Here is a 25,389-nt window from a genome sequence, read left to right as displayed (position 1 = left end):
GTGAGGGGGCGGATTGTGCCGCGCCGCGAGTGGCGCTGCGTGGGGTTGCGCAGCTTCCCCAGGGGCTGTCCCGCTCTGCCCTCTCGGGAGAGACGGGGGCTGGCGGGCCTTACGGTCCGGTGCCTCCGCCTGAAGGGGCCGGGCCCCCGCGTCCCGCTGCGGCTCTTCCTCTGAGGCGGGGGGCAAAGTGCCCCGGGCAGGGACGTGGTGCGGCGCGGCAGCCGTAGCGGGTGTCATGCGTGGGGGCTGCTGTCGCCCTCGGAGGGGCGGGTGAGCTCTGCCAAGCCGCCGCGTTTGGCTGCGGAGGCAGATTTCGCCTCCCGACTGAAGAACAAAGCGGCGGTTGGCAGGGCTGTGCGCGCAGCGGACAGGCGGCGGCGGGCCGCGGGCGGCCGCGGTGGCGGAGATCGGGTCCGGTGTGGCGGCCGGGCCGCGGCTGCCCCCGGCTCCTTTGTCTCTCCAGGCCCCCGCGGAGGACAGTAACAGCCACACACTGAACCCTGTGGAGATAAAGAATGCCTCATCACGCTGGAAGGGCCAGTTAAGGGCCAGAGTTGACATACTCCAAAAGGAGCTCTGCCGAGGCCTTACGCTGCGGACAAAAGAGCGGCGGGGGGGCTGCGAAGCATAGTCCCGGGGGTGCGGCGGGGAGGGGCGGGGGGCGGGACCCTGGGGGCGCGGAGGCGTTAGCGGTGGGCGGCGGGCCGACCAGGCCCCGGGAGCTCGGACCGCCAACGCCACGGCCCGGCAGCGGCGCCCCCGCCGCAGTTCCCAGCTCCCACCGGCACGCTTCTTCATAAGGGTTCTTCTGTTCAGTGGTTTTATTTTTTTCCCCCAGTAGTTAGCGTTGCACTGTAAAATGTTTAGAATGATCCTAAATCGCACAGCCGCAACGAGCTAATCCCCGTTAATGAATGGGAAATCCACAAGTGCCATCAAAGGTTATTCTAAAAGCCAAGGAGATAAATACTTCATTGAACGTTGTCTTCATGTGGGACCCGTTCCTGCAGTCCCTGAACCATAACAGTTAAAATCACGTTCTTCAAAAGCATTGATGCTTAGTCTCAAGAGTTCAGTGAAGGTGAGAAAGGTGAAATCTGACCCTTGGCAGTTACAATTTCTTCCAGACGTACATCACAACGCGCTAGACCTTTTGAAGGCAGTTTGGATTAATCGCTAAGTTTTAACTGGACAAGATCTAATTACAGCTCCTGCCTATGAATCCTTAGGGAAAACAGTAAAAAGTTTGCCTTTTGTTTTGGTGGAGTCTTACATTTCAAAATACGGATTTCTGAGATTCTATTCTCCCTGGTTTTGATTGATGTTTTAAAAAACTTTGACATTAATTTTTGGATAGAACACACTTGTTTGTTACAAGTATTACTGATGCTATTAAATGAGAACTCAAAACAAGAATATCATACCACTGTTGAAAAGTTCAAAGAATTTACAAAGCTCTAAGTAAAACTTCAGAAAGTTGTTTTGCAGTGCTGGACTGTTTTATATTTTCTTTCAATATTTTAAGTACATTTTTTCGATTTCATTAAACACAGAAGTTCAGTAATGTGCTTAACCCTTGCTTGGGGGCTCTTTCTTCAAAAATTTTATAGACCCAAAGGTAAGCATGGAAGAAGGCAAGACTGGGCTTACCTGGTGTAATGATGCAGGCTTCCCAACTGCAATCACACATTGATTTAGAAGATTAGGTCTATTAACTGGAAATCAGAGTACACCTGGATACGTGCTGACCTACTACAATAGGAATCGGTGTGCTAGTGAATTTAGTGGTTTCTTAAAAGCTCTTCTAAGTACAGCTCTTCTCCCCCAGGGCTGAAGCCGTTGACAAAGCATAGGAGTCAGAAAAATCTTACAGAAGATACGACTGTATCTCCAACTCCAGTATAACATTAAAAAAATCAGGTTTTCTTAAAAGCTGGAAAGTTTCAAGTGAGAGTGTTGTTACAATCAAGACGTCACTAAAATCCTTTTAGACTCTGCGTTTCATACAGCTTATTCTCTGGCAAGAAATAGTACACAAGATGAACAGAAGCAAATGGTCCTTTTCTTACTGTGTGGTGAATAGAAGCAAAGAGCACAGGCTGAGTTCGCTGAAAAAACTCTAACAGGGTATTCATGAGATGAATACAAGCATCTCATGCCCCCTTTGTCAGGAGAGATCAGATGCACTGGTGTGGAAGATCGTAACAACCCCTGAACTTGTTTTATAATGTAGGAGTGAATCTCAGTGTTGACAAAGTAAAGCAGTGTTTTAGCTGTCACCACCCATCCCATCAAGGTCACAGAAGAACCAGTGCATGCAGCATATCTAAAAACAAGCAGAAAATTAATTTTGAAGGGATATTTTTAAACCATATATTTAACAAGGTTAACCTGTGCCAGAGGAAACCATCAGCTACCTATAATTAAACATCAGCACATCAGCTATATTGATTGACCTTAACTTGGGATAGCAGTGGTTGCCTGAAGCCTTTTGTAAGTGTATGCATACAGGGCTGGAACAAAATGGGAGGAAAATGGGCCTGTAAAATAAACAGGAGAACAGAATCTGGTTATTCTGTATCGCGCAATTCCATCGACAAAGATGGCACATTCCTCTGCACGGTGTTCTTTTCCTACATGCTCCTTGCAGGAACGTTAACCCTTGTAGGCTGCCACATAGGAAGAATATAGCTTAAGGAACCGACGTTTCAGGAAAGTTAGCTGTGCAATGGAAAAGTGAGTCATTGTTTCATGGGAGACATTGGGTGCATCAGCATTCATGAAGCGGGTGTTACCCCTGTGCAATTAAAGGAGTATCCACACATGCTGCTGGACACTTGGACTCTAAATCCACAAGAAAAGTGAATATAGCTTCAATTTTAGAAGCTGTGTGTAATGCATAAAAACATGAAAAATTCAAGAAAGCCTGAGCAATTGTTTGTACCAGATAACGCACGTTTGGAAACAACATATGACATATGAGTTCTCAAAGACTCTTGAGTGAAGTTACAACGATGATATGGTAGTGTAGTTTATGAGATTGCTCTTGGATCTGTAACAAGAAAATGTACTGTAAAGCTAAGATTGTGTGCGAGGACTAGGGAGATTTATGAGCAAATAATGTTTCTGATGGACTTCCCACATGACCTTAATCAAGCCATTCTCCATCCATATGCTTCTAAAGCTTATCTACAAAAGTGTTAATAAATGCCTATTTTTATTGTAAGCATTTTAGGACAGTCTGGTTTTTACTACAGAACTATACATCACCCAGCATAGTAACAGGCTGGTGATACTACTTTCATATGATTAATGATCATAAACACCAAAAGTGAGATGATTTGCCACTTTTGTCCAAGATGGAAGTAATTTACAGCCTGAATGATAGTGAAAAACAGACCCTGCAGATTCCTGGCTTACAATATCATCAGCCTGTGAGTTTCACACAGTTATTAGTATTAGAAGAACTATCTACTGCAACCCTAGCTCAACAGGAAAAATGTTATGGAAGCTAATGGCTAGACGAGATGGGAAGATAATTTTGAAATACTAGGAGGTAAGTCTTACCACTCCCATTTAATGTCATCCAAGAAACCTACTCTGATAGCGCTTCAGGTTGCACTGATGTTATCTATTGTAGTGTGGAAAACAATCTTCAGATAGCTGTGCTGGTAACAGGGCTGAACATTAACTATTTAATTCTAAAACATAATTTATGTAAATTTTAAAAATATAATGTGATCTTCAGATAATAAGCCATCTTCAATAGCATTGCAAAATGCTTGCAAATGTGGGCTGGTTGTATCACCTCATGTGTTCAAGTTCAAGGCAGTACCAATCCTGACTACCACACACTGCTTGTTTGAAGTTTTCAAACTGGTATCCCATGGGCATATCCTCATAATGGACAATTCTCAAAGCAGAAACTACCCAATCTTAATTTCCTAACATCCTTTCAAGGCAGGATTTAGGGCAGGTTTACAAAAGCAAGATCTCTTGTGAATCTTTTTTTATTTTGAGATTCAGCTGAAACCAGGATAAGTTGGCAGCATGACAGAAAGGAGCACACAAGAGCTTATAAAAAGAGTCCTGAAAAAGATTATTTGATTTCCATTCTTTGGAATGTTACAGCTATTCAGAGATATTGCAAGGTAATCTCTGGCAAATTGCCCATGATTGAAGCAAATGGTAACTCACTGAACAGAGAGAGGCTCTGGCCCTTACTAGGCTGAAACTATCTGCACAAGTTCTGAATAAGGCATGAGGGACTTTTTCTTTTGTTGTAATGTGTTCCTGATTTTCGTTGTAAAATAGGGACAGGTGACAACAAAATCTTCCATCTCCAAATATTTCTTGTGCCATTAAATATGACTCTTGGAGCAAATAAGGGTTTCCATCCTGGGTAATTTTTTAATGTCTTCTTACACCACTAAGTCCCTGTAAGATTTAATTCCCCAAGCCTAGTTTAATGGAAAGGGATTCCGTGCACAAGTACATTTTCATATTTTTCCAAATTCCCAGTGGTGTACCTGCCATGTTGTGGCAGCTTCTTAATATACGTTTCAGGTATCTTAATCTCTTTCTAACAACAGGAGATAAAAGGGTGTCAAACACTGCTGTAAGCTTCAGCATTTGTTATAAATTGGTTCCATTTGAAACATAGTCCTTCCCAACGGCATTTATTTTCAGAAGTATTTAGACATCTGTCTGTAAGACCAGACTACAAATCTTAAAATTGAATCTTACTGGGAATGACCTCTACAAAATGTTTATGTAATACTTAGCGAAGTGTGGCTCCAGTCCTTCTCCCCTTCCATTCATCATTGTCTTTTGTGTTTTCACTGCTGAGAGTTTTTGTGTGGTTTTTTTTTTCCTCACAAAGCTCTCCCTGCACATAGAGTGCTGAAGAGAGTCTAAATAGTTTTTTAAAATTCTGTTCTGTCTTCATACGACACTTGAAACAGCAGACACAAAAAAAGGGAACAAGTAAATTCTTGGATTAGTGAAATTAGTCCAAATCCATTTCTACAGTAATTCATCTGTCATTGTTAAACCACATTTGAATCTCTGAGTATGTGTGATATAGAATATTAATCCTATGTTAACATGTTCTCTATATTACAAAAATTCCGAACAAGTGTGACAAGCAAACCTTGTAATTTATGATTTATTTATTTATATTGCCAGTACTACAAATGGCGATGTAGCTTACATAGAAGCTACAAAGCTGTAAGCTGTTTCAGCGAAAATAACTAGCCACACCTTGTGACAGGAAGAAGACAACTAAGAAACCTGAAAATAAAACCATCTGTGAAAAACAGTCTAGGGAGTAAACATCCAAAATGAAGCATGTCTTTACATGCTCCCTACTATGCTAACATAATGAGAATGAAGCACTAAAAATGTTCAAAGCAGTGAGCAGGGAGTTTTAACTACATCAATCCCTCTACAAGAGTAGTCCCTCTGGCATCATAAAGAGTACTCACTGGAGTATGGCTCACAGAAATGAGAACAGAACACTAAAAAAAAAAACCACCAAAAAACACAAAAGGACACAACTATGGTAAAAATATTTAGCAAAAATGAAATAAATAGCTTTTAAGTTGTGGGTTTTCTATTGCTTCAAGCAGATCTGGATAGGCACCCAGGAAAATCAATCTGCTTGTGTAATGACCAAGTTTATTTTACTTTTTAAAAGTCATCAGCGTTCATGAGAGGAGGAGTGCTGGTTTGAATCAGGCATGTTGCAAACAGATGTTATGCAAGCTTCCCTAGACAGTCCTGCCAATGCATTGCAATCCTGAGTTATGACATTCACTGTAACGGCTGCAGTCTGGGCCCTTTTTTGGGCCACAGATTGTTCTGTTGGTTTTCCCCAAATGGGGATGATATTTTTGCAATGTGTACAAAAATTTGAAGAAGATCAATATATTATTTTTTATTTTCAGACCACGGAATTTGGACACCATCTCCTAGTTACACGGCCTACCAGTAGTATGGGACAGGAATGGAAGTACGTTATTTGCCGTCATATATATGATTGTGTTACTGACTCTTAGCAAGCCTATCTCCTGGTTCATTCCCGCAATGTGTTTGGTAAGGGACAGTCCCCTGCAGTTTCCTTCTATTCCTACTTTTGAAGGATGAAAGGAAATGATTTCCAAATACTATTTTAAAAAACTTTGTAGGTTTTTAATTAAAATACACCTTTAGCCTACAAGGGTATGAAATGGCTACATTGCTTCATAACCTTTGAACAGATAAATGAAGAAACAAAAGATATGAAATGTAAGAAAACATAACAAAACTAAACTCATGGAGCAGAAGAACTATACTTTTGAAAGACCCTGCAGATTCTTGAACAAGATATGATATATGGTTGCTAATACAGATTAAAACCTCTAGACAGAGAATGACTGATAAGAAAAAGACCATAGTTCCTACTCCAAAACACACTTTATTTGCAGTACCTCATTAAAATGAAAATATGTCACTGTTCACAGGAAGAAAATTTTTGCTCTGAGATCTGAACAGCCCATTTTCTTATTATATAGCCTAATGCCATTGTTGCCTATTTTTTAAGTACATGCTCTACCATACTTTTTCAGACTTTGATCTTGAAAAGAAGGATGTAGGAGTATGCAGGTAAAGCAGAATAACAGTTTTAACATTTATTTTTCTGTACTAAAAGATTATTGTGCTTTCCATCTTTAAACTATAAAAATACTTTGATAAAGCTTGCTTGATCCTAACAGCCTGAGCCATGTGATCAGTAATTTTATTTTACTATTCTTTTTTTTGTTGTTAAAGAAGCAGAAAGCACTGCAGCAAGTTGCTGAGCGGTGCCAAAGAAGTCAGTGTGAAAATTGAAAGGTTGAGACTTTGTCACCTACAGCTAGCTCGATGCTCGTATTACTTGGCTGCATTTCTTTTATAAAGCTTTTGGTTTCAGGGCTTGTGTGCAGGCACTGTGGTAAGTTCAATAAAGGGCAACAAGTTGTGGTGAAAGGGGAGCGATTCTTACCGCACATCAGGGGGAAGGGGTTGGATTATAGTTCGTGACTATTCTGAAAAGTGGTTAGGAATCTGATGTACTGCAACACATACTGTTCTTCTCCCCTCTAAAAGGTGGTTATTGGATCTGTGATAGAAAAATCATCTTACCAACGGCTGAGCCATGAACACCAAACACAAGTTGAGGCTACACAGGAGACGCTATCGGGGGCTTGTGCGGCAGGCGAAGCAAGAGCGCACTGGATGTCAAGAGGATTTAAGTGAGACTCACCAGGCTGTGAAATAAGTTTTCCACGGAAAATGGTGGCGATCCTATCCTTGGAGGCTCCGTTCGCCTAAGCTGTCGTGTTGGTGGTGGGAACGAGCCTACCTGTGCGAGCAGAGCCTGCCGGCTCAGTGCCCCAGGCCTGGGGGCAGGGCACCCTGGCGGCTCTAACCGCGGCCGTCTCTCACCCCCCGCGCCCCCGGGCAGCCGCCTGTCCTCTGCCCTTGAACTCCTCACCTCAGTGCACCCCCAGCCGCCGGCTCAAGCCTTCAGGAGGCGGCGGCGGCGGCGGCTCCACCGCCACGGCGGGTGACGGCGGCAGCGCCGGGCCAGGCCCGTCCAGCCACCCGCCGGCTCCTGCCAGACTCCGGGCGGATCACGGCCCGGGCCCTGGGCCTCAGCGGCCGCCCGGGCCCCGCCGCGGGGCCGGTGCCACCGCCGCTCCCCTCAGCCTGACAGAACAGCGCTCCCCCCGCCCCCGGCGCCCCTGGAAGCCGCCCCGCCTGCTGTGAAGCCGGCAAGTCGCCGCTCCCTCCGGCTGCAGCGGATCGCCGCCGGCCGCCCTCTGCTCCGGGCACGGCGGGGAAGCACAGCCAGGCGCCCCGCCGCCGCCCCGCTCCCCGGGGACCCAGCCGGGGGCCGCCGGCCGCCACCTCCCCCCTGGCGTCCAGGCCCATAGAGCGCGCCGGCGCCGTGCTAGAACGTACGCAGCGGGGGCCGCCTCGGCCTGCGCGCGGCGGCGGCGGCGGCGCGGCGCCCCCTAGCGGCAGCCGACGGGTTTCGCGGCGGACCGAGGAGAGAAAGGGAGAAGGGGCAGTAATGGCGGCCAGTTAGTGCGAGACTGAGCCGAGGAGGCGGCAGCAGCGACTGGAGAAGCCGGCGCGGCTCCGTCTGTGGCTCTGCCCGGCGGACCGGCTTCCCCAGAGGACTTGTCTTCCTTCCTCCCCCTCCCCCCTTCCCCCTCTCCCTCCCCTTCCCCTCCCTACTCGAGCCCCCGCCTGTCCGCCCTCCCTCCTCCCTCCGCGCCGGCGGCGGCAGCGGCGGCGGCGGCCCCCCGTGTCCCCCCTCCCCGGGGCCATGGTGAACACCAGGAAGAGCTCTTTGCGCCCCCTGGGCAAAGCGGCGGCCGCTGCGGCCGGAGCCGGCAGCCATTTCATCTCGTCCCGGACCCGCTCTTCCAAAAGGGGCACCAAGGCAGATGCGGCCGGGCTGGAAGAGACGGCGGCAGCGCGGGTAAGGACCGGAGGGGTTCACGGGGGACGGGGAGGGAGAGCGGCGGGGGGGGGGGGGGGCAGCGGCGAGGGCCTTGGCTGGGGAGTCGCTGGGGACAGCGCCGCTGCTGCCGGGGGGGCCGCGGGTACGGGAGCTGCGGGGCGGGGGGGGGGTGGGGGGGGGTAGTGCCGAGACGGCTGTCGGCTTGAGGGGAGGAGGAGGAGGAGGGCTGGCGGCCCGCCCGAGGTGCGGAGGGACCGCGGGGCCGGCGGGGCGCCCGGGGACGCGGGGGGGGGGTGGGGGGCGCGGGCTGCGGAGAGCCGCCCGCCGCGTCCCAACTGGGCTCGCCGCTCGGCGGGGAGAGGGGCGGTCTCCGCCGGGGCGGCGGGGGGCGCAGGCCGCTGACAGCGGCTGGGGGCGGCGGCGGGGACGCCTGAGGGCCGGCCGGGGCCGCGGGGGGCGAAGTTGCTGCCGCGCCGGTGGCGGTGGCGGCGGCGGCGGCGGGCCGGGGCAGGCAGGGCCGGCGCGGCGGTGGCGGGCGGGGGTCCGGCGGTGCGGGGCTCCCCCTGCGGCCGCGCCCGGCGCTGCGCCGGCTGCCAGACAAAAGTTGGGAGCTGCGCCTGCAGCAACTTCGCAGTACTCCTTCCCCGGTTTTTTTTTTTGTTTTTGTTTTTTTTTTTTTCTGTGTCCCCCGCCGCCCCTTTCCCTGAACGCCCTCCGTTCGGCCCGCGCGGGTGTTGGCGGCCGCCCCAGCGGGAGGAGGCTGGTGCTTGATGCTCTCCCCGCGACGCCCCCGCCGGCGGGCAGGGTGGGACTTGGGCCGTCAGGTTGCGGTGGAGCCTTTTCCCAGCGCCGCTCAGAATCGCCTGGGTTAAGCGGGGTAAGGGCGAGTGAATTCCGCAGCCTCGTCTGGAAAACCAACGTTTGGTGAATTCTAATTGCAAGAAGGAATTTGGGAGCCTGTGTTCTTCCTTGTTTTCTCTAAACAGATTGTTGACAACTGCCTTTTTTTTTTAATCTAATTACAGACAGGGCTTCCTCCGCCCCCCCCCCCCCCCCCATGAGAAAACTTCAGCTATTGCTTTGAGCGTTTAAACGAGTGGTTATAGTTGCCTGACCTGCATACATATTTTAAAAGCGGTGTAAATAAGGAAGTGAAAAATTGAGGGTCAAAACGTTTTGACAGTCACACAGTGACTGACTGTGTCCCAGCCTCTGCTAAGAAGGAAGTTAATCAGACAAGTAGAAAAACAGCGATAGCAGCCAGAGGCAGATCAGAGGGATGAAACCTGGAATTGTCACGGAACCTTTTGCCCTTATCCTTTTAGTTTTAAAATAATAAACACCCCCCACCTCCCCTGCCCCAAATCACCAACTAGATATTCTATACCTTCTGTGCTTCTCTCGCAATTTTTTCATGCTTCATAGTTCTCCCCTTCCCCCAGCTTACTTTTCCTCATTGTCCCCTATTTCTTCCTTGTTTAATTTCATTAGGCTCCTGGGGATGCAGCACCATGGCTTTAAAAAGCTGTTCTGCTTGTTCTAGTGGCAGTTTCTGTTTATTCATATCGTGGGTCTTGTGGTTTGTGAGCCAAAGTTTGGTGTAACCCTTACTGGCTTATTTGCAGAGAGTTTACTGCTGCTAAAAAAAATAGGTTGGGCTTCTTTCCAAATATTTTTCATCTATGAATAGTATTTCTATATTAAAAATCATTAAAATGTTTAAATCGTGTTATTATTGTGCTGTAAGGAAAGGAGGTTGTGCAAAATAGTATCATAAAATCTGTAAATACATCCCAGGATATTGCCCACACTTCTTAAAAAGCATTTCTTTAAAAGTTAAGTATATATTTTGGTGTGTGGGAATGGACTTGTTTCACTTCACGACAGATCTCAGGCGTTTGAGGTAGATTATTTTCTTTTAAAGATGTAATTGCCAAAGATGAGCAGAAGGTACCCAAGGCGCCCGCACCCCACCCCCTCGGAATTCTGTAAAATATAAAAATATATATACATCCCACTGTATTTTAAACTTGTCTTTGTACAACTGTTTTTATTCTTCAGATGTAAGTATTTGTCAGTGATACAGCAGCGTCTTTCTGAGCTTCTGAATCTTCTTGAAGTAGTGCCAGAGGAGGATTTCAGTGATTAGAACATGAATAAGTATAGCACTAGGAAGACAAAGCCTTTGCTTTTGGAAGCGACTGTTGGGAGACAACAGATAGCAAGGCTGTGTTTTGTGCAGAAAGCGTCCTAGGATCCTTTTCATGCAGTGGTATGTATTTTTTCCCCAAAGTTGACTGGAGCAGTGTGTCCTTTTGAAGTCTTTCGGGTGTCACGTCAGGAAACCAGCCTCACTACCAGCAGTTAATCAGGTTAATGGGCAGCTAGACTTTGGAGCTCTGGCAGAGACGGTACGCTGCTTATTTGTGCTATGTGACTGAATTTTCTTCCACGGAGGTTCTGACTTGGACTCCTGGAGAAGAGCTCTTCAGTGGCAATGCGTGTAATTACCTTTCAGAATGTATTTAAAAGGATCATCTATTTGTTCCTTACTGGCAACAAAAAGTGAGTTAGCAATCTTAACGGCATCCTGTAAGATGCTGATTAGACCAGATGAGGGGTTAGGAGTTGCCTTCCAGCTCTTTTGTATCTATTTCCTTTTTTCCTCTTGGCTTTTTCTGGTATACATAGGGGAGGAGTTGCATACATTTACAAGGATAGGCTTGAATCCCTCCTCTCCCAAGAACTCGAGTTAAGTTTCTAGTCTTCCATTTCAGTATTATGTTGAGTTACATATTAATAGTGTCCATTTTTGTTTGATCTGAATCTGGAAGCAACACACGTTCTGTGCAAATGGGCTATAATTGTCCAAATACCTTTATCGTATTCTCTGTATTCCCTCTATAGTACTTGCTCATCTTAGAGAAAGCAATGACATCAGTCTTTGAAAAGTAAACTGTTTTGAATTATTGACTGGCGACCATGCATTCAGTGACTGAGATGAATACGTGTGTGTCCACTGACCAGAAGCCGGATTAAAATGAACAAAATCCCTCACTAAATGGATCAAGAAGACAAGAAGTTTATTCTCTGAAATGATGTCATAGCAGAGTGCATAGAAAGGGTACAGAGAGGAAAAAATGGGTTTTTTTCTTCCTGTTTCCAGGATTGATTTGCACACTATTTAAAAGAAATTGAAGCTCTCCTTACGTAAATTTGTGTCCTATCTTTATACAAATCAGATGTATTTTTTTATTTCTGGCGTACAGACTTGGAAAGTATTGTGGCTCTGTATTAAAGAATTCTGACAAGAAAAGTGCATCACAATCTTCCAGAGTTTTCAGAAACATACAGTTGTAACACAAGACTTATCATCCAGTGGACTTTTCATGCTATGAAAGAATTGAGTATACTGTGACCATAAATGGTTAAATTTGTGCTCTAGATTTACTAACATTTGATGTTTTCAGATACTGAGTGGTGATTGTGGGTAACACTTACCTGGCAATTGAAATGATTTTTCTCAGTCATCTCAAAACATAAATCAGAAATGTTGATCCAGAAAACTAATGAATTTATTGTGAAATAAACACTCTTAAATCATGTCAGCGTATTAGTTAGACATTTTACAAATGTATACAAGATTAGCTTAATTTAATTAGCCAAGAAAGCATTAGTAGTGCCTTAAGAGCTACTTGAAGGCACTGTGATAATTGTAACACGCGATCCTAGCTGAAAGTAGTACTGCCAACATCGTTCAACGTACTCGTTGGCAACCTAGAGCTCTCCATTGTACTTAATTGCCAATAGGAGCAAACACGGGCTTGAGGATTGACATCGAGTGCTGTAGTGTGGGAAGGTATAAAGCTAAGCGGCATTTTTGTGCTCTGTAATAACAATATATTTCAGTGTCTCTTACTGTAATTTCTCAGTCTGTAACAAAAATATTTTTTTCTGATTTCTGAGTGATAATGCAGCCTTTGTAGCATAAGCTTATTGCTACGTTCTACTCCTTAAAAAGTCTTTAATGGACAGCTATTGAAAACATAGAAAATTAACTTTAAAAAATTTACTATTACTTCTCTTGAAATACTAGCTTTAAACATAGCCCTTAGAGTTTTCTAAAATTTAATTTTTCCTTTATGAAAGAGCCTGATTCAGGTGAGCAGATTTTCTTCGTTGTGTTTGCAATGTATCTTACACTGTCCTGGATGTTCTGTGGTTTAGGATAAAGCTATAGGAAAAGTTCGAGTTTCCTTCTTAAGCTGGAGAAATTACACTAGCTGGCTACCTGCGTGTAAAGCTCTTAAGGGAACAAAAGCTCCTCTCAGGTATCTATGCATTGTCTTACTGTTTGAGTTTACAGTAACATCAGTAAAGTGCTGAGGCTAACATTTTCACAGGTCTTTGAAATATGTCCTGAAGAATAGAGCCTTGCTAAGTTACTCCAAACAACTTCATTTAAAGGTAGATTCCCAAGAAAGCTTGTCTTTTCAGCATGTAATAAAATGTTGGGTTCTTTCTGGTTTAGTGGTCCGCTGCTCTTTTGGGACTTGGCAGGAGAAAATCAGTGATCTAAAATGAATCGTGCCGTCTGTTCCTTGGTAGCGTGGTACTAATACACCTGTGAACAGTGGGAAATTGAGCAATTGTTGGAAGCAATCTGTGTCCAAGATTCTGTCAAAATACCCTCCAGTCAGCATTTGTAATCCTTCCATTGTTCCAGAGGGGTGTCCTGAGTTTGATTTCTTCCCGTGTACCTTTTGCCAGTCAAGTCTGGGCTGCTGTCAGAAGTCGGGACACCTCTGAAGCACACGCGGTTTGTTTTGGGAGGCAGTCGCCCATCCTGTTGGAAGCTGGCTATCTTTGTTGTCACGCTGCTACAGGGCCTTAAAAGGAAGCAATCTAAGGACTAATCCAGGGAGTGAATAAGACCTCCAAAGAATACTCAGGAAATGGTGTTGATGTTTGGTGTACTGCATTGCTTCCTCTGAAAATTGGGTTTGTCCCAAAGTAATATTAATAAAAGCTGCTTCTCCAACTACTGTCTCTTGGTTTAAACTTAAAGCAGAAGGCTTAACCCATTGCCGTGAGAAATCCCATGACAATTTTGCAAGTGTGGCATACAGCTTGGGGTTATGCAAGATAATTAACTCAGGTAATTACATTCTGATCACCTCCATCCCCCTGCAGTTTCAGTTGGATGTGGTATAGTTTTGCACAGCCTGCCCTAAATTGTCAAGTGTTTGCTATGCTGTGGAAAAGTTTTCATTCCAGTCTAATGATGCTTTAAACAATTTCTGTGTAAAACTTTATAAAAGCCCTTCTCAAACCAAAGCATCAAGCAAGTAGGAATCAGTGAGCTGAAGCTTTCATTGCTCTTATTTTGTGGCTGTGACTGTTTTGAAGGTTGCTGATCATTTATTAGACTTTTTAGCTTGAATGTTTTACTTTGTGTGCGGGTAATATCAGTCATGAACCCATTTATTGCGAAGGGAGATGGAAATATTTTTTCAGCCTTTTTCATCCTATTGTGTATTTTTTGTTTTTGGGCTCTTCATGTTTTGCTGCTTTTTCTAAATAATTTTTCCATCTCTTGAGTTTACCCTTTGAAGTGTTGTCTTTATTACCTTTGATAGGATTTTCATGGTTTATTTTAACTATTAATTTTGCTTTAAATTGTTCAAGTGTTGTTTTGCATTTATACTTGCTTGGACTCTTTTCCTGAATAAATTTAACTTCTTACTTGGTAGCTGTTAAAACAGGTCACTTTTCAACCAGTTGTAAGAGGAATATGTTATCTTCTGTAAGCTTTTTCATTTTGCACTGTTGAGTATGGGTATGCTATAGCAACTTCAACTCCAGTTGAACTAGGTACAAAGGAGGTGGCTTTAGTACGCCTATCAGAAAGATAGAACTTACGAGCTTGTTTGTAGTTTTTGTAGCCTGTTCTGAATTTTCTTCTAGTAGTGTATGCTAATGACCTAATGCCCACCTTTGGTGGAAAGTTTGTGTCCAGTTGCACTCAGAGCAGATGCTTTCAGTTTGGGTGTTTTTGTGATTTGGGAAATGGGCTTTTTGCTTTTCTCCAACCTCCAGTCATTTGCTACGTTTTAAATGGATAAGTAGGTGAACTGAGCTGTTTGAATAACCTGAAATGAAGAAGCTGTTCTTTCTACGCACGTGGAAGAAATTACTTACATTGAAATTTGTTGCCATGCTTCAGCAATTCATCATTCCAAATACCTAAGAACTACCTTCTATTATTTCTCTGATTTATCTTTCAGACCTTGATTGTTGTTTTTATTATGATTTAAATGTCGATACATTAATTTTAAGATTTTGTATTACCATTTTACACAATTTTAATTTGCTTTTTCTTTTTAAGTACTGTCTTCAAGTGTGCTGTAGCTAGAGATACAGAAGTGTTTTTAATCCCACATTTTTTTCCCCATAGAAGGCCACCTTCTTGTAGCTTCACTTGCTACAGACACTTCCTTGCTTAGTTTACTGAGTCAAGTACCTGGTTGCGTCCAAACCTTGAGAAACCCTCTGGTCCAAGGGTTCTCTGTTCTCCTGGTTGCTATCCTCATTTGGATCATTCTGCCGATTTCTTTAGGTTTATAGCAGTACTAAAAGGAGGCCATGTGCTCCATACTTTCTTTGGGGTGGGGTTGTTGAGCAGAAACAAGATAGGGTTTTGAGAGCTAAGGGTAGCAAAAAAAAAGGTGTTTGAATGTTTTTATTTTTTTCCACTTCTGAATTGTGATAATTCTTGAATGTTTACATAAAAATAATTTTTGCTTTCAAAGTCTTTGTTAACAGAATCTAGAAAGTCATGGAAATGGTTAATATGGTTCTGACTGAAAATGTCTTGCTTTTAGTATTCCTTCAGTGTTAAATTAGGAAGATCGATGGTTTTAAAACCTTTCAATATGTGGATTTTCTGGAAAAACTTCCAAGTGAGGTGTGGACCTCCATACAGCAAATAGAGACCCCTTCGCAGTAGACTTGCTCTTCTGAAGGGATCTCACACGCTGCAAGCTGTTAACTCAGCAGTTGTGGAAGCAAATAGGCTCGCCAGTATTAATGCTTGCCTGGCCGTTTGATCAGCTGACTCAGGATCAGGTTGCTGGTCCTGCTGAAACTAACCCTCTTCCCCACATCATCCTGCTCCCCCTTGCGCCTCCTCCATCCCTCTTTTAATTACCAGCTAAAAATTTGCGGTGTCACCCTAGTATCAGTGAAGGTGTGAAGGAGAGGAGTGCAGCACTCATGGTGGAAATGCTTGGAGCAGGGAAGTGATGATGGGTAGAGGACAAACCTCAGCTCGCTAATTATGGCCTCTGCCATCGTTTGGCAAAGGCTCCTCTGTAGCTCCCGCTCCCTTTCTTCTGTGAACCTAGAAGCAGCTTGTCGATGGCAAGAGTTTTTTGGATGTCGGATGAAAAGGCACTTAGCCTGGATACGCACAGGTGTCTTTTTCTGTTGTAGGCAGGAGGAGTGGTTGCAAGCATGAAAATAAGCAATGAACAATGTTGTAGGTAGCGGTTTTTATTTTTAACTTGTAAACTTTGAAGTTTTCTCAAGAGCTTTCACATTTATTAAATAACCTGAATTCTAGAGTTGAAGAGTTCCAGGAAATAAAAGTGGAAATCTATTGAAAAAATGAAGCAGATCTTCTCATGCAAAGAATAATGTTTTTTTTACCTGAAGGAGTTGGGAAGAATTTATTCTTCTGAAAAAGTCTATATGGTGGTGTTCTTTATATTCTGAATGGCTATTATTGACGTAAGCATTGTTTACTGAAAAAAAAATATACAGAAGCTGAATGTTAAAAGAATTTAGACCATCCTTCAATTGAGGCATTCTTACTATCGTTATCGCCAATGAGATGCAGCATTAATAGCTGTTTATTCCAAGATCTTCAAGCACTTAAGCATGAATGTTGCTATTTTTCCTTAACACCTGTGGAGAGCCAGTGCCTGATAAATGACTGTGTGCAACTGAGTGGAAATTAGAGAACTGCAGCCAGAAGATGGGTTCTTTTAAGCCAACTTTGTCTCTTTTTCAAGGTATCAGTGAGGTTAAACACATGAGGTCCTTGATGAAACTTGAAGTTAGTTGTAAGGTAGTTAATGTGCTTTAATCCAAATAAATTCCACACACAGCCCCCCCCCCCCCCCCCAGCTTCTTGTCGTTTGACAGCACAAGCAGCGTACACACTGAATTTTTAGGACACAAAGGTAGATGATTAGGGTGCAGCAGTACGTAGTGTCAGACATGAGTACAGCCTGCTGTGACCTCAGGTTGAGTCATGGTTACCTTCTTTCCCCAGACAAGTGCATCAGGTCTTGCCTTTTCCCCCCGAGCAGGTTGTCAGTCCTGCCATAGAAGAGGGGTTGTGGGCATTTGCCAGGAAAATGTGGGTCGGAGTGGGGAGGGGAGAGGAGCTTGTGAGGATGTGTTGGTGCTGGAGAGAGTGGGTAGTGCAGTGTGTCATCCTGAAATTAGGAAACGGTGCAGATGTGTAAGGCAAGGTGTGGTCCCCAGTTTGAGCACACGGATGACAGTGTTTTAGCTACTGAAAATTTGTGCTGAGCATAAGGACAGTTTTAGTCCTTTTTGTTGGTGAAGATGCTATAAAGCAAAGTGGCAAACTTGAAAAAAATAAATTGAAACAGGATTTGAAGGGATTTACTAGATTCTGGTCAGATGACATCAGTCATGGTAGAAAATTTGTTTCATCTAGTTACTAGAACTTTGAATGAAATAAGAGGAAAACTAAAAATATCTTAAAGAGATTGCGAAGCCTTTTGATTTTTTTTATGCCTAGCCCAAAAATGCATTAGGAAGGATACCTAGCTCTTACCTAACTTACATCAGTAGATTTTACAGTAGACATTTAATGAGATACATTTGTAGAAATTAAATGTTTTAATCCATGTTTTTTACTTTAGCAGAAACTGATACACAAGCGAGCAAGTGGCTTATCCAGAATCACTGGACAAACAGTGATTTTGGTGTATTTTGTTGATATGTTTGAAATGACGTTTTTGATTAAACACAGTAGCAGCAAGTTAGTTGTTAACTGAGTAGTTATCTGAGGGCAAAGATGAGTGATCAGCTTAACCAACTGGTACACTGGGGACACAATCACACTTTGTTCATGAATACAAGTTTTATTTGGAAAGTCAACTTTTATACCATTAGGATAAAAATGTTTATTAAATGCATTAAATATCCCCAAGTATGCATTTTATTTCTTTTAATGGATAGCCCATTTCCACAAGAACTTGGCATGAACTGATAGGGGAAAAAGTAGATCTGATTTTTTTCATGCATACTTTTGAAATATGAATCCAGGTTATTAATATTCTGGAACATCTGAGAAGATGTGTTGTTGTTCACAAGATAGATTTTAAATTATGTTAGAAATAACTAGAGAACCTGGATTCAGTTTCTCTGAAGTTAGTAAGACTGAGAGATGTCTGCAGTCACTGTTGTCTTTTCAGAGAGTCAAGCAGAGATGAAAAAGTTAGGAAAAAAGAGGAAAATATCAGAAGATAAAAATTAACTATAGTTAAAGTAGAGGTTTTTGAAAGCCTGTAGCTGAAACAGATTTCTTGAAAATGTTTATATTGTTATTGTTAAGACAAAAGTAAATTTCAGGGTGTCTTGTACTTGTTCAATGGGGCAAAAAGAAAATCTAAAATAATTTGTGCTTTCAACAAAATGCGGAGGAATAGTATTGATCATTTGAAGATTGAATGTCATTGTGTCTAACTTTGTGTCTTAGATGTTGGAAGAGGTCATATAAAAGAGAAAAACATAGATGCTGAAAGGTTTAAAACATTAGGTTGTAAAGTTTCATGTCTGTGTTGTGAAGTTGTATGAGCAATCATGATAACTTTCAGGGAGTGGCAGTTACTCAGAAGAAGGGTGTGACCCACAAAATGTGTGGCAAGGAGAGCAAGTTTGACCATGGTGGAAAACTTAAAATACTAATGTCTGCATACCTGTGTTTTAATACAGCTGAACCTATGGCAAACCAGGTGGAGTCTTCTTCACAAACTGCAGGATCTGGTTGTGGTTTGAATGTCATTGTCATCCCTTACTCAAAAACTCGATGAACTTTGCATTGACGTACTTGGAGATGACAGGGGTGTAGAGATGGTTCATACTCATCCTGTATTACCAGACTGCTGGATTATGGTTATTTTGAGATGTTCAGACCAGCAGTGCAGCAAGGAGTTCTTTGGATATTCTCTTGGCCAGGAGATTCAACTTAAAAAGCAGAAGAAACACTCCCACCCCCCCCACCCCCCATCTTTCAATATGCTAGATGTAGTCTTTGTATTTTGACTTGAAAATTAATCAGTTATTGTGCTTTAGCTAGCTGGTCTCTGTGAAGGCAAACCCTTGTCGATGAGGTCTCCCTTGGTATGTGTGTCCTTCAGTCATGCTGAAAGACTTTATCTGTGTAGCCCCTTTTTTCCTAAGAGGATAGATTGAGAACGAAGAAGTCAGTTTTATTCACTGATTTCTAATTTGCGTTCTTTCAGAACATAAGGACTTGTCTCTAAATACGTAAAGCTGTGTTCCCATCAAACTATTTTTTTGAAATTTAGGGATGGATAGGGAAGAGACTACAGATGATATTGTGTATCATTGTTTTTGTGGCTTGTTCGTGAATGAGCGTTTTATAATAAACATTTTTTCCATCTTTCTCCTTTTCATGCAAAGTAGAGAAAACAGATAAGTATCCAGCTGTATTTATTTTATTGCTTTATTTACTTACTCGTTGTAGATATGTTTCTAGATTTATTGCTACTGTCATTCAACTGCCTTCGGTGAAGGTGTGTTACCAGAGTTTGCCCCACTACCTCTGCAAGACTCTGGCTGTTGAGTCTAAGCTCAACAGCTAATTGGCAGTGTGCATGCAGCTGTCACATGCCATTTTACTCTGGAATCCAAAGATAATGAAGACTATGTTTTGCCAGTCTGGACCACGGATGGTATCTTGTTAACTCCAGTTATTCCCTTACACATTATTAGTGCGAGCGTTTTCCGTAAGCAGCTGTGCTGGGTTCTGGCTGTTCTGCATCACAGCTGAAGTTCGGTGGGTCTCTCATTTCTGTTAGATCAATACAGTTGTGTTAAATTTTGTTTACCTCTTTTGTACTTCCTGACGCTGTGTAAACTTGATTTTTTTATTCTTCTATGCTTGCTTTTTCTTTGTGGCTTTGGTATGCTTTCAGGCTATTTCTGACATGGTTAAGATTTTATTAATTTGTATTCTCTGCATTCTCTCAGCATGTGAGTGTGTTTGCTCCAGTGCCCATGTTTCATTAGAAGCTTTTGAGTTCAGCACGTTGGTTCCTGCTTCTGCAATTGCATTATTAATTTCTTAATTTTAAAGTTTGATTCTTGTATTGTACATTTCTCTTTCTAGTCCCAGAACATTTTCTTGATGCATACTGTTAAGTAATAAGTTTCTGGCCTGAAGCTGAAGTACTGTTTTTAATCATTTAAAGGTATAAATGGTTTGAGACCCAGTTACTTGAGGGAGCAAGTTGGGTGCAGTGGAATTGTTAGACCTCTTTTGCTATAAATGGGAGGAAGTGGTGGATAGACTGCTCTCTGTAAAGGCTTCTCAAATTGGAATTAATTTCTTTCCTTGTTCTAGCATATCCCAATTTGACTAATCTGTTGAGTGTAATGAAAGCTCCATCTCCTTATTTTACTATAGATAGGTGAAAGTTCTGGATGGCAGTCTAGGTGTGATTTGATTCCCTAGAGCTTGAATTTTTAAGGTGGTAAACTGGAAAATGGAGCATGGATTCTTATTAATATATTTAAAATGTCAGTGATTTCTCATTGTAGTAGTTTTGTCACTACTTCATGGTAAAACATTTTGTATGTTAGTGCATCTTCTACAGCAGGTGTCCTAACAAGTTAGTATTTGGGCTTAACTATCTTAAAATTTAGACTTGCTTTGTACTTGCTAAGTTACTGTGTAGCGTTAATATGCAGATAAATGAGGCTTAGCTGAAAATACTATCCTAAACAAAGAACAACCAGAAATCATTGCCTCGTTAAGTAAACCCCTTCATTGCTAGTCTAGTTCCTTAGGCAACTGCACTGATGTGGTCACATTGACGGTTAGCCTGCTCTTCCAGTTTTTTGAAGCTGTTGGCTGGTATCTGTTCATTTGATAGTATTAGAGATCTCAAAGATACTCAGCTTTTATGAATTTTGTGAATATTGGTAACTCAGTGGCACAGGGAGACGTGAAGCAGCAGATTTTGTCTTCAGGTTAATTGCTAATATTTTGTTTTACCTGCCAGCCGGCCAGTTGGTATGCATGAGGCTCAGAAGTAACTACATCACTGTGCGTTTCACCAATAAATTGGCAGGACAAATGAGGAATACTAGCTAATTTTGAGACTTGGGGCCAGAGGCAGGGAACTGGAGGGAAGGTGGTCGTAGGAGACCTGGGAGGAGTTAGAATTTTTGCACAGGAAGGGGCAGAGATGGAGTGTAGGAACCTATGCATTGTGAATTTCATTGCTCACAAAGTAGCTTTAATGTTAGCCCTTGTAAAGCTTCATTACATGCTTGTTTCTCTTCCTTAGTTTCATTTTCTCTGTCTCGCCTAGCCGGTTTAAAACTGGTTCTGTGGCTTACCTTGAAACTCCACACAGGGTAGCTCTTGTAGTTTCAGAAAATAGTTAATAACGTTGGCTTAGCCATGATGCATTTCAAGTCCACAAACAAACATGGCTGATGAAAGCAAAAAGTACATACAGAAACGCTTACAGTATTCAGAAGTGAGTATGTACACTATTAAATTTTTGTGAAAGGTTGGTATTCTGTAGTTGCAGAGTGTTATGGAAAACAGCTGGGTGTGTTTTACTGTGCTATGCGAGGTGCAGGTGTTGTGTATTTAGGAACGGTGGCAGTTAACCTCTGTTACCGCTTTGACTAAGCCTTAGTTTTAGATCCCAAATTCTGCTTCATCTAATTTAAAGTTTTAATTGTGATCTAGTATAGATACTATTTCGGGTTACATTGGTGTACTTCCTGAAGAAGGGCAGTAATGTTGAAGAAAAAAGTGTGGGTTTGGTTTTGGTTTTTGATTGGGGTTAAATGAGTTCTAAGACTGAACGTGATATAGACATCTTTCTTTCCTTGGATTTACCTTGACAGGCTAAAAATTTCCAAAGTTAAAACTACTTTTAAAATGAGATGTGAACATAGGCTGGTTAGCATTTAATACTAGGTTTTGTATTTAGTATTTTTTGGTATTATCAAAAGTATTCACAAGTATTTATAGTCTAAATGAAAATTGCATATAATCAGTAAATAATACTATCATAATGAATATAATTTTTATTAGTAGTATTATAAGTACTTAATATGAGTTAATATTTGTTAAAAATACATACTGGGGGACAGAATGTTAAGGCGTGATGTGGACAACCAATTTCACTGACAGCTTTCTGTTCTGCAGACAGTGGTCCCGTCTTTACCTTGTGGTTTGTTTTCTTACGGTATCCTTTGTACTTGTCTGATCCCTCAGTGAAATGATTCAGCTCACTAACCAGGTAGGAAGCTACTCTAGCAGAAGGGAAGCAAACTTTTGGAGCTTTAGTGAAGTAATTTGGTTATGGGAGGGTCAGAGAAACAGCAGGAGATCAGAGGAGGTTGGAGTGGTGCTGTGTAAGCAGGCAAGGGAGCTCACGGGTTGATCCCTGGGTTCCGTGGTGCTGAGCTGTCTTGCTGAACCGGACGTGTGCGTTTGGATTTCTTTAGGCTTTACCACTTTCCAAATACTGTGCTTGGGATAGTCTCTTCAGGAAAATGCCTTTTTTTTTTTTTTTCTTTTTTTTCTTTTCTAATTGTCTTGAATATGTGAGACATTATGATGTTGAATGATCTGGAGTACATATCAGGTTGTTGTTTTTAATAAGCCTGATGAACAAATGGGACTTCCCTGCTCATCTCCTTCTGTAGAAGTAAAATTACCTTTTGTTCATAGTTGGAATGCTCACTGACAATTCCTCAATTCCTGGACCTTAATATTCAGAAACTGGTTATTTTGTTGTTGCAAGAAAGGCTGCTTAGTTTTTTTTAATCAAGACTGTTTCTATGAGCTAAAATTTGTGTTTTATAGAATCTTGATTTTGTTTTTGTAGTTCACCTTAGCAGAAGCAGATCCTCCAAAGTTTGTTGTCTGTCTGCTTCTTACACGCAGTTTTGAAGTGATCCTTTGCTTTTTTTATGTATGAAAGGAATCTAATATGTATGAAATGTATGAAAAAAAGAATCTTTTAAGTTTCTGTCTGCATTACCTCTGAGAAGTGCAACAGACACCCCCCCCCCCCCCCAGTAGTGTTTATGTGCTTCTTAAGGTGTTAAGACTGATGTTGTTAGTGTGTTTAATGCTGTTAATGAACACATTAGACAAAAAGTGCTGTAAAGGTGTAAAGTCTACTTTCAGTTGCTCCTGGCTGTGTGTTTGGTCGTCTAAAGAAGAGAACACGCTATCGCAAAACTCTTCCAAAGAAGAAAGAGCATAATGTGGTCTTTTAAGCATTTTAGAGACAAAGATAATGTCAGTACAATAAATTCATGCAGTGTTTCCAAGTATCTTAATTTTCCTCAGCCCTTTTTTCTCTTTAATGTACTATTAGTTCTTTTGCATGTAGGTTAAGAGTAGCAGTGTCACGTATAATTTACAAAATGCAGTGGGTTAGAGAAACAGTGCTTGTTCAAAAATGTAAAATATTACAGAAAAGTTTTAGTATTTAAAATTAAATATTATTGTAGTTTCCAGTAATGTTTTCAGAATGAATGTTTCTAATGTTTCACACAAGCTGGTTACTAAATTTGATAGAGACTTCCCTTTTACGAAGCTTAAGTTTCCTCTTTTTCTGTAAGGATATTACAAATGGGCCAATTAAGTTTTGTCTGATGCTTTTTTTCTTTTCAGAAAGATGAAGGTAGTGATGCTAGTTTGAGTGATAGCCACATATCTCCTCCCGCCAAACGTACCTCAAAACATGCTGATCCTGTGTGCAAAGACAAATCAAAATCACGCAGTACTGGGCAGCGCGAGGAATGGAGCATCTCAACTGGACAGTCCAGGTAACTTGGTGCCAAAAGCAAAACGAAGTCTTACCAATTTTTCCTATCTTGCTAACCTGTTTATGCTATTTCTGCAGTGAGCTGTAGTTTGCGCTCAAGACTATTCTTTTGAAGTGTGTCATTTTCATACAATTTTCTTTTAGTTAAGATTCCAAGAATGTGGGTTACATCAATCCTCTCATCTCTGTTTCCTTTCTATGCATACTTGTGCAAAAATGGAAAGTAATTTTATTTGAGATGCAGTCTGAATTCTAGATGCTTGGTACATCCAAATTTAGTGACTTAATTGGTATTTTTATGTACTCAAGCTGTAAGTGGACATGACATTTTAATTAGGAAACCATTATTACTATCTTTAGGGAATAGATAATGGTCAAGTTTCCTTCCGTGGTTGTTTTCAGCCTCTCTTCCCTGTTTGGTTGTAAGTACTCAAGTAAATTACTGTATTTTATTAAATACGGCCTCAATCCTGCCACATTTTTATAACTCAAAATAGAAGTAATTTGTTTCATTTAAAACTGATTAATAATATTTTACAAAGCATTCTTATGTTCATAAGGTTCTTCATGTGATTACAAGTAATTATGAGATAGTGTAGACAGTATATTCCCAGGCCATGAACTTTCAGTTAATACTGAATTTTTGTGGATATGTATTTCATGTTTATGTACAAATCAAAATCGTTCTTGTAGTGCTTTGTGTGGAAGAATGACTGTAATTCAGTACTGGGCTGTCATCTGTTAGGATGAAGTATATTTAAAAACTGTGGTTTTAAATCTTAAAGTAGATCTATTTTTTGTTTGGTTTTCCCTTCTCAAACACAGTAAATTAAAAATAGCATATTATGTGGCATGGTCATCTAGAAATATATCAGAAGTCGTGCAGCTTCTATTTCTTTTGTTTGTAAGTCTAGATTTGTACTGTACCTATTAGAAATGCAAAGAAATAAAAGAAATGCAAAGAAATAAAAAAAAATATTTAATATGGCTGGGAGAATTTAAATCCTTGTGTCAAATGAAATTTGGCCAGGAGACTGAAACTCATATTGCTGCTCCTGTAGAACCCACTGTGACATGTCTTTGCATCTGATGGTTGTTTTCTGCAAAAATCTAAAGCGCTGGGCCTAATAGTGATCTTGAAATTGCTAAGGTGTTTCCCAAAAGTTTTGTTGCTTTTACTAGTTTATTCAAAGTGTTTGAATGCTAATTGCCTTTGAATAGCTGTATCGAGTTCCTGTTCTGAAACTTAAGGAGAGAGATAACAGTAGGACATGGCATGAGAGAACATGGAAGGTTTGATAAAAAGATGTTCGGATAATTGGCGGGGATTTATATAATTGATACTTGGCAGTTTTGTCCTTATTCCAATGTTGGACATGAAGCAAAATCTGCAGAGGCTGCCTGTCGCACAGGTTCTGAAGTTACAGTGTATTGTGGAATGTTCTGTGCTTAAAAGTTGTAGTTTCTCAGTGCTGCTTCCGCTTGGCTGGGGAGGCAGTGTTACTTGCGTGTCTAACATGATGGTTTCCTAGGTTAACTTCTCAGCCTGGTGCTACACTACCAAATGGACGTAGCTTATGTAAGTATATTACAGTGGACCTTTTTGTAACTACTTTTATATTTAACAATTTTATGTCAATGGTTTTCAGTTGCATATATTTTTGATAACTTTACTGATTACTCTGACCATTTTGACCAGAAGAGTTACTGGTTTTGGCTCAGTTTTCTTCTGTCAACATCTTG

The 25,389-nt window shown here is 42.0% G+C and overlaps 1 protein-coding gene and 2 long non-coding RNA genes across 6 annotated transcripts in view; 2 read left to right on the top strand and 1 right to left on the bottom strand.

Annotated features, from left to right (window-relative positions):
• Positions 1-5,153: 5,153 nt before the first annotated feature.
• Positions 5,154-7,932, bottom strand: LOC129736323 (uncharacterized). Its single transcript, XR_008732753.1, has 2 exons — positions 7,286-7,932; positions 5,154-7,141 (listed from the first exon to the last, which is right to left on the bottom strand). It is a non-coding gene; the product is annotated as an uncharacterized LOC129736323 (long non-coding RNA).
• A 176-nt stretch (positions 7,933-8,108) lies between these two features.
• The window catches only part of ATAD2B (ATPase family AAA domain containing 2B), a 77,837-nt gene continuing 60,556 nt past the window's right edge, over positions 8,109-25,389 (top strand). For 3 of the 4 annotated variants that reach the window (XM_055713640.1, XM_055713641.1, XM_055713639.1), the window contains exons 1-3: positions 8,109-8,512; positions 23,493-23,647; positions 25,179-25,225. In XM_055713640.1, the coding sequence (XP_055569615.1) occupies positions 8,357-8,512; positions 23,493-23,647; positions 25,179-25,225 (358 nt within the window). In that variant the 5' untranslated portion in view covers positions 8,109-8,356. Of the gene's footprint in view, positions 8,513-19,547; positions 19,617-23,492; positions 23,648-25,178; positions 25,226-25,389 lie in introns of those variants that run through there. The other variant, XM_027810963.2, reaches the window with a different exon arrangement.
• Positions 9,562-13,535, top strand: LOC114016899 (uncharacterized). Its single transcript, XR_003561666.2, has 2 exons — positions 9,562-10,766; positions 11,402-13,535. It is a non-coding gene; the product is annotated as an uncharacterized LOC114016899 (long non-coding RNA).

This window comes from Falco cherrug, chromosome 6 (assembly GCF_023634085.1).
Source record: "Falco cherrug isolate bFalChe1 chromosome 6, bFalChe1.pri, whole genome shotgun sequence".
NCBI classification, from domain to species: Eukaryota; Metazoa; Chordata; class Aves; order Falconiformes; family Falconidae; genus Falco; species Falco cherrug.
Note: the sequence above shows the minus strand (reverse complement) of the source record. Positions and strands in the feature narration are given on the sequence as shown.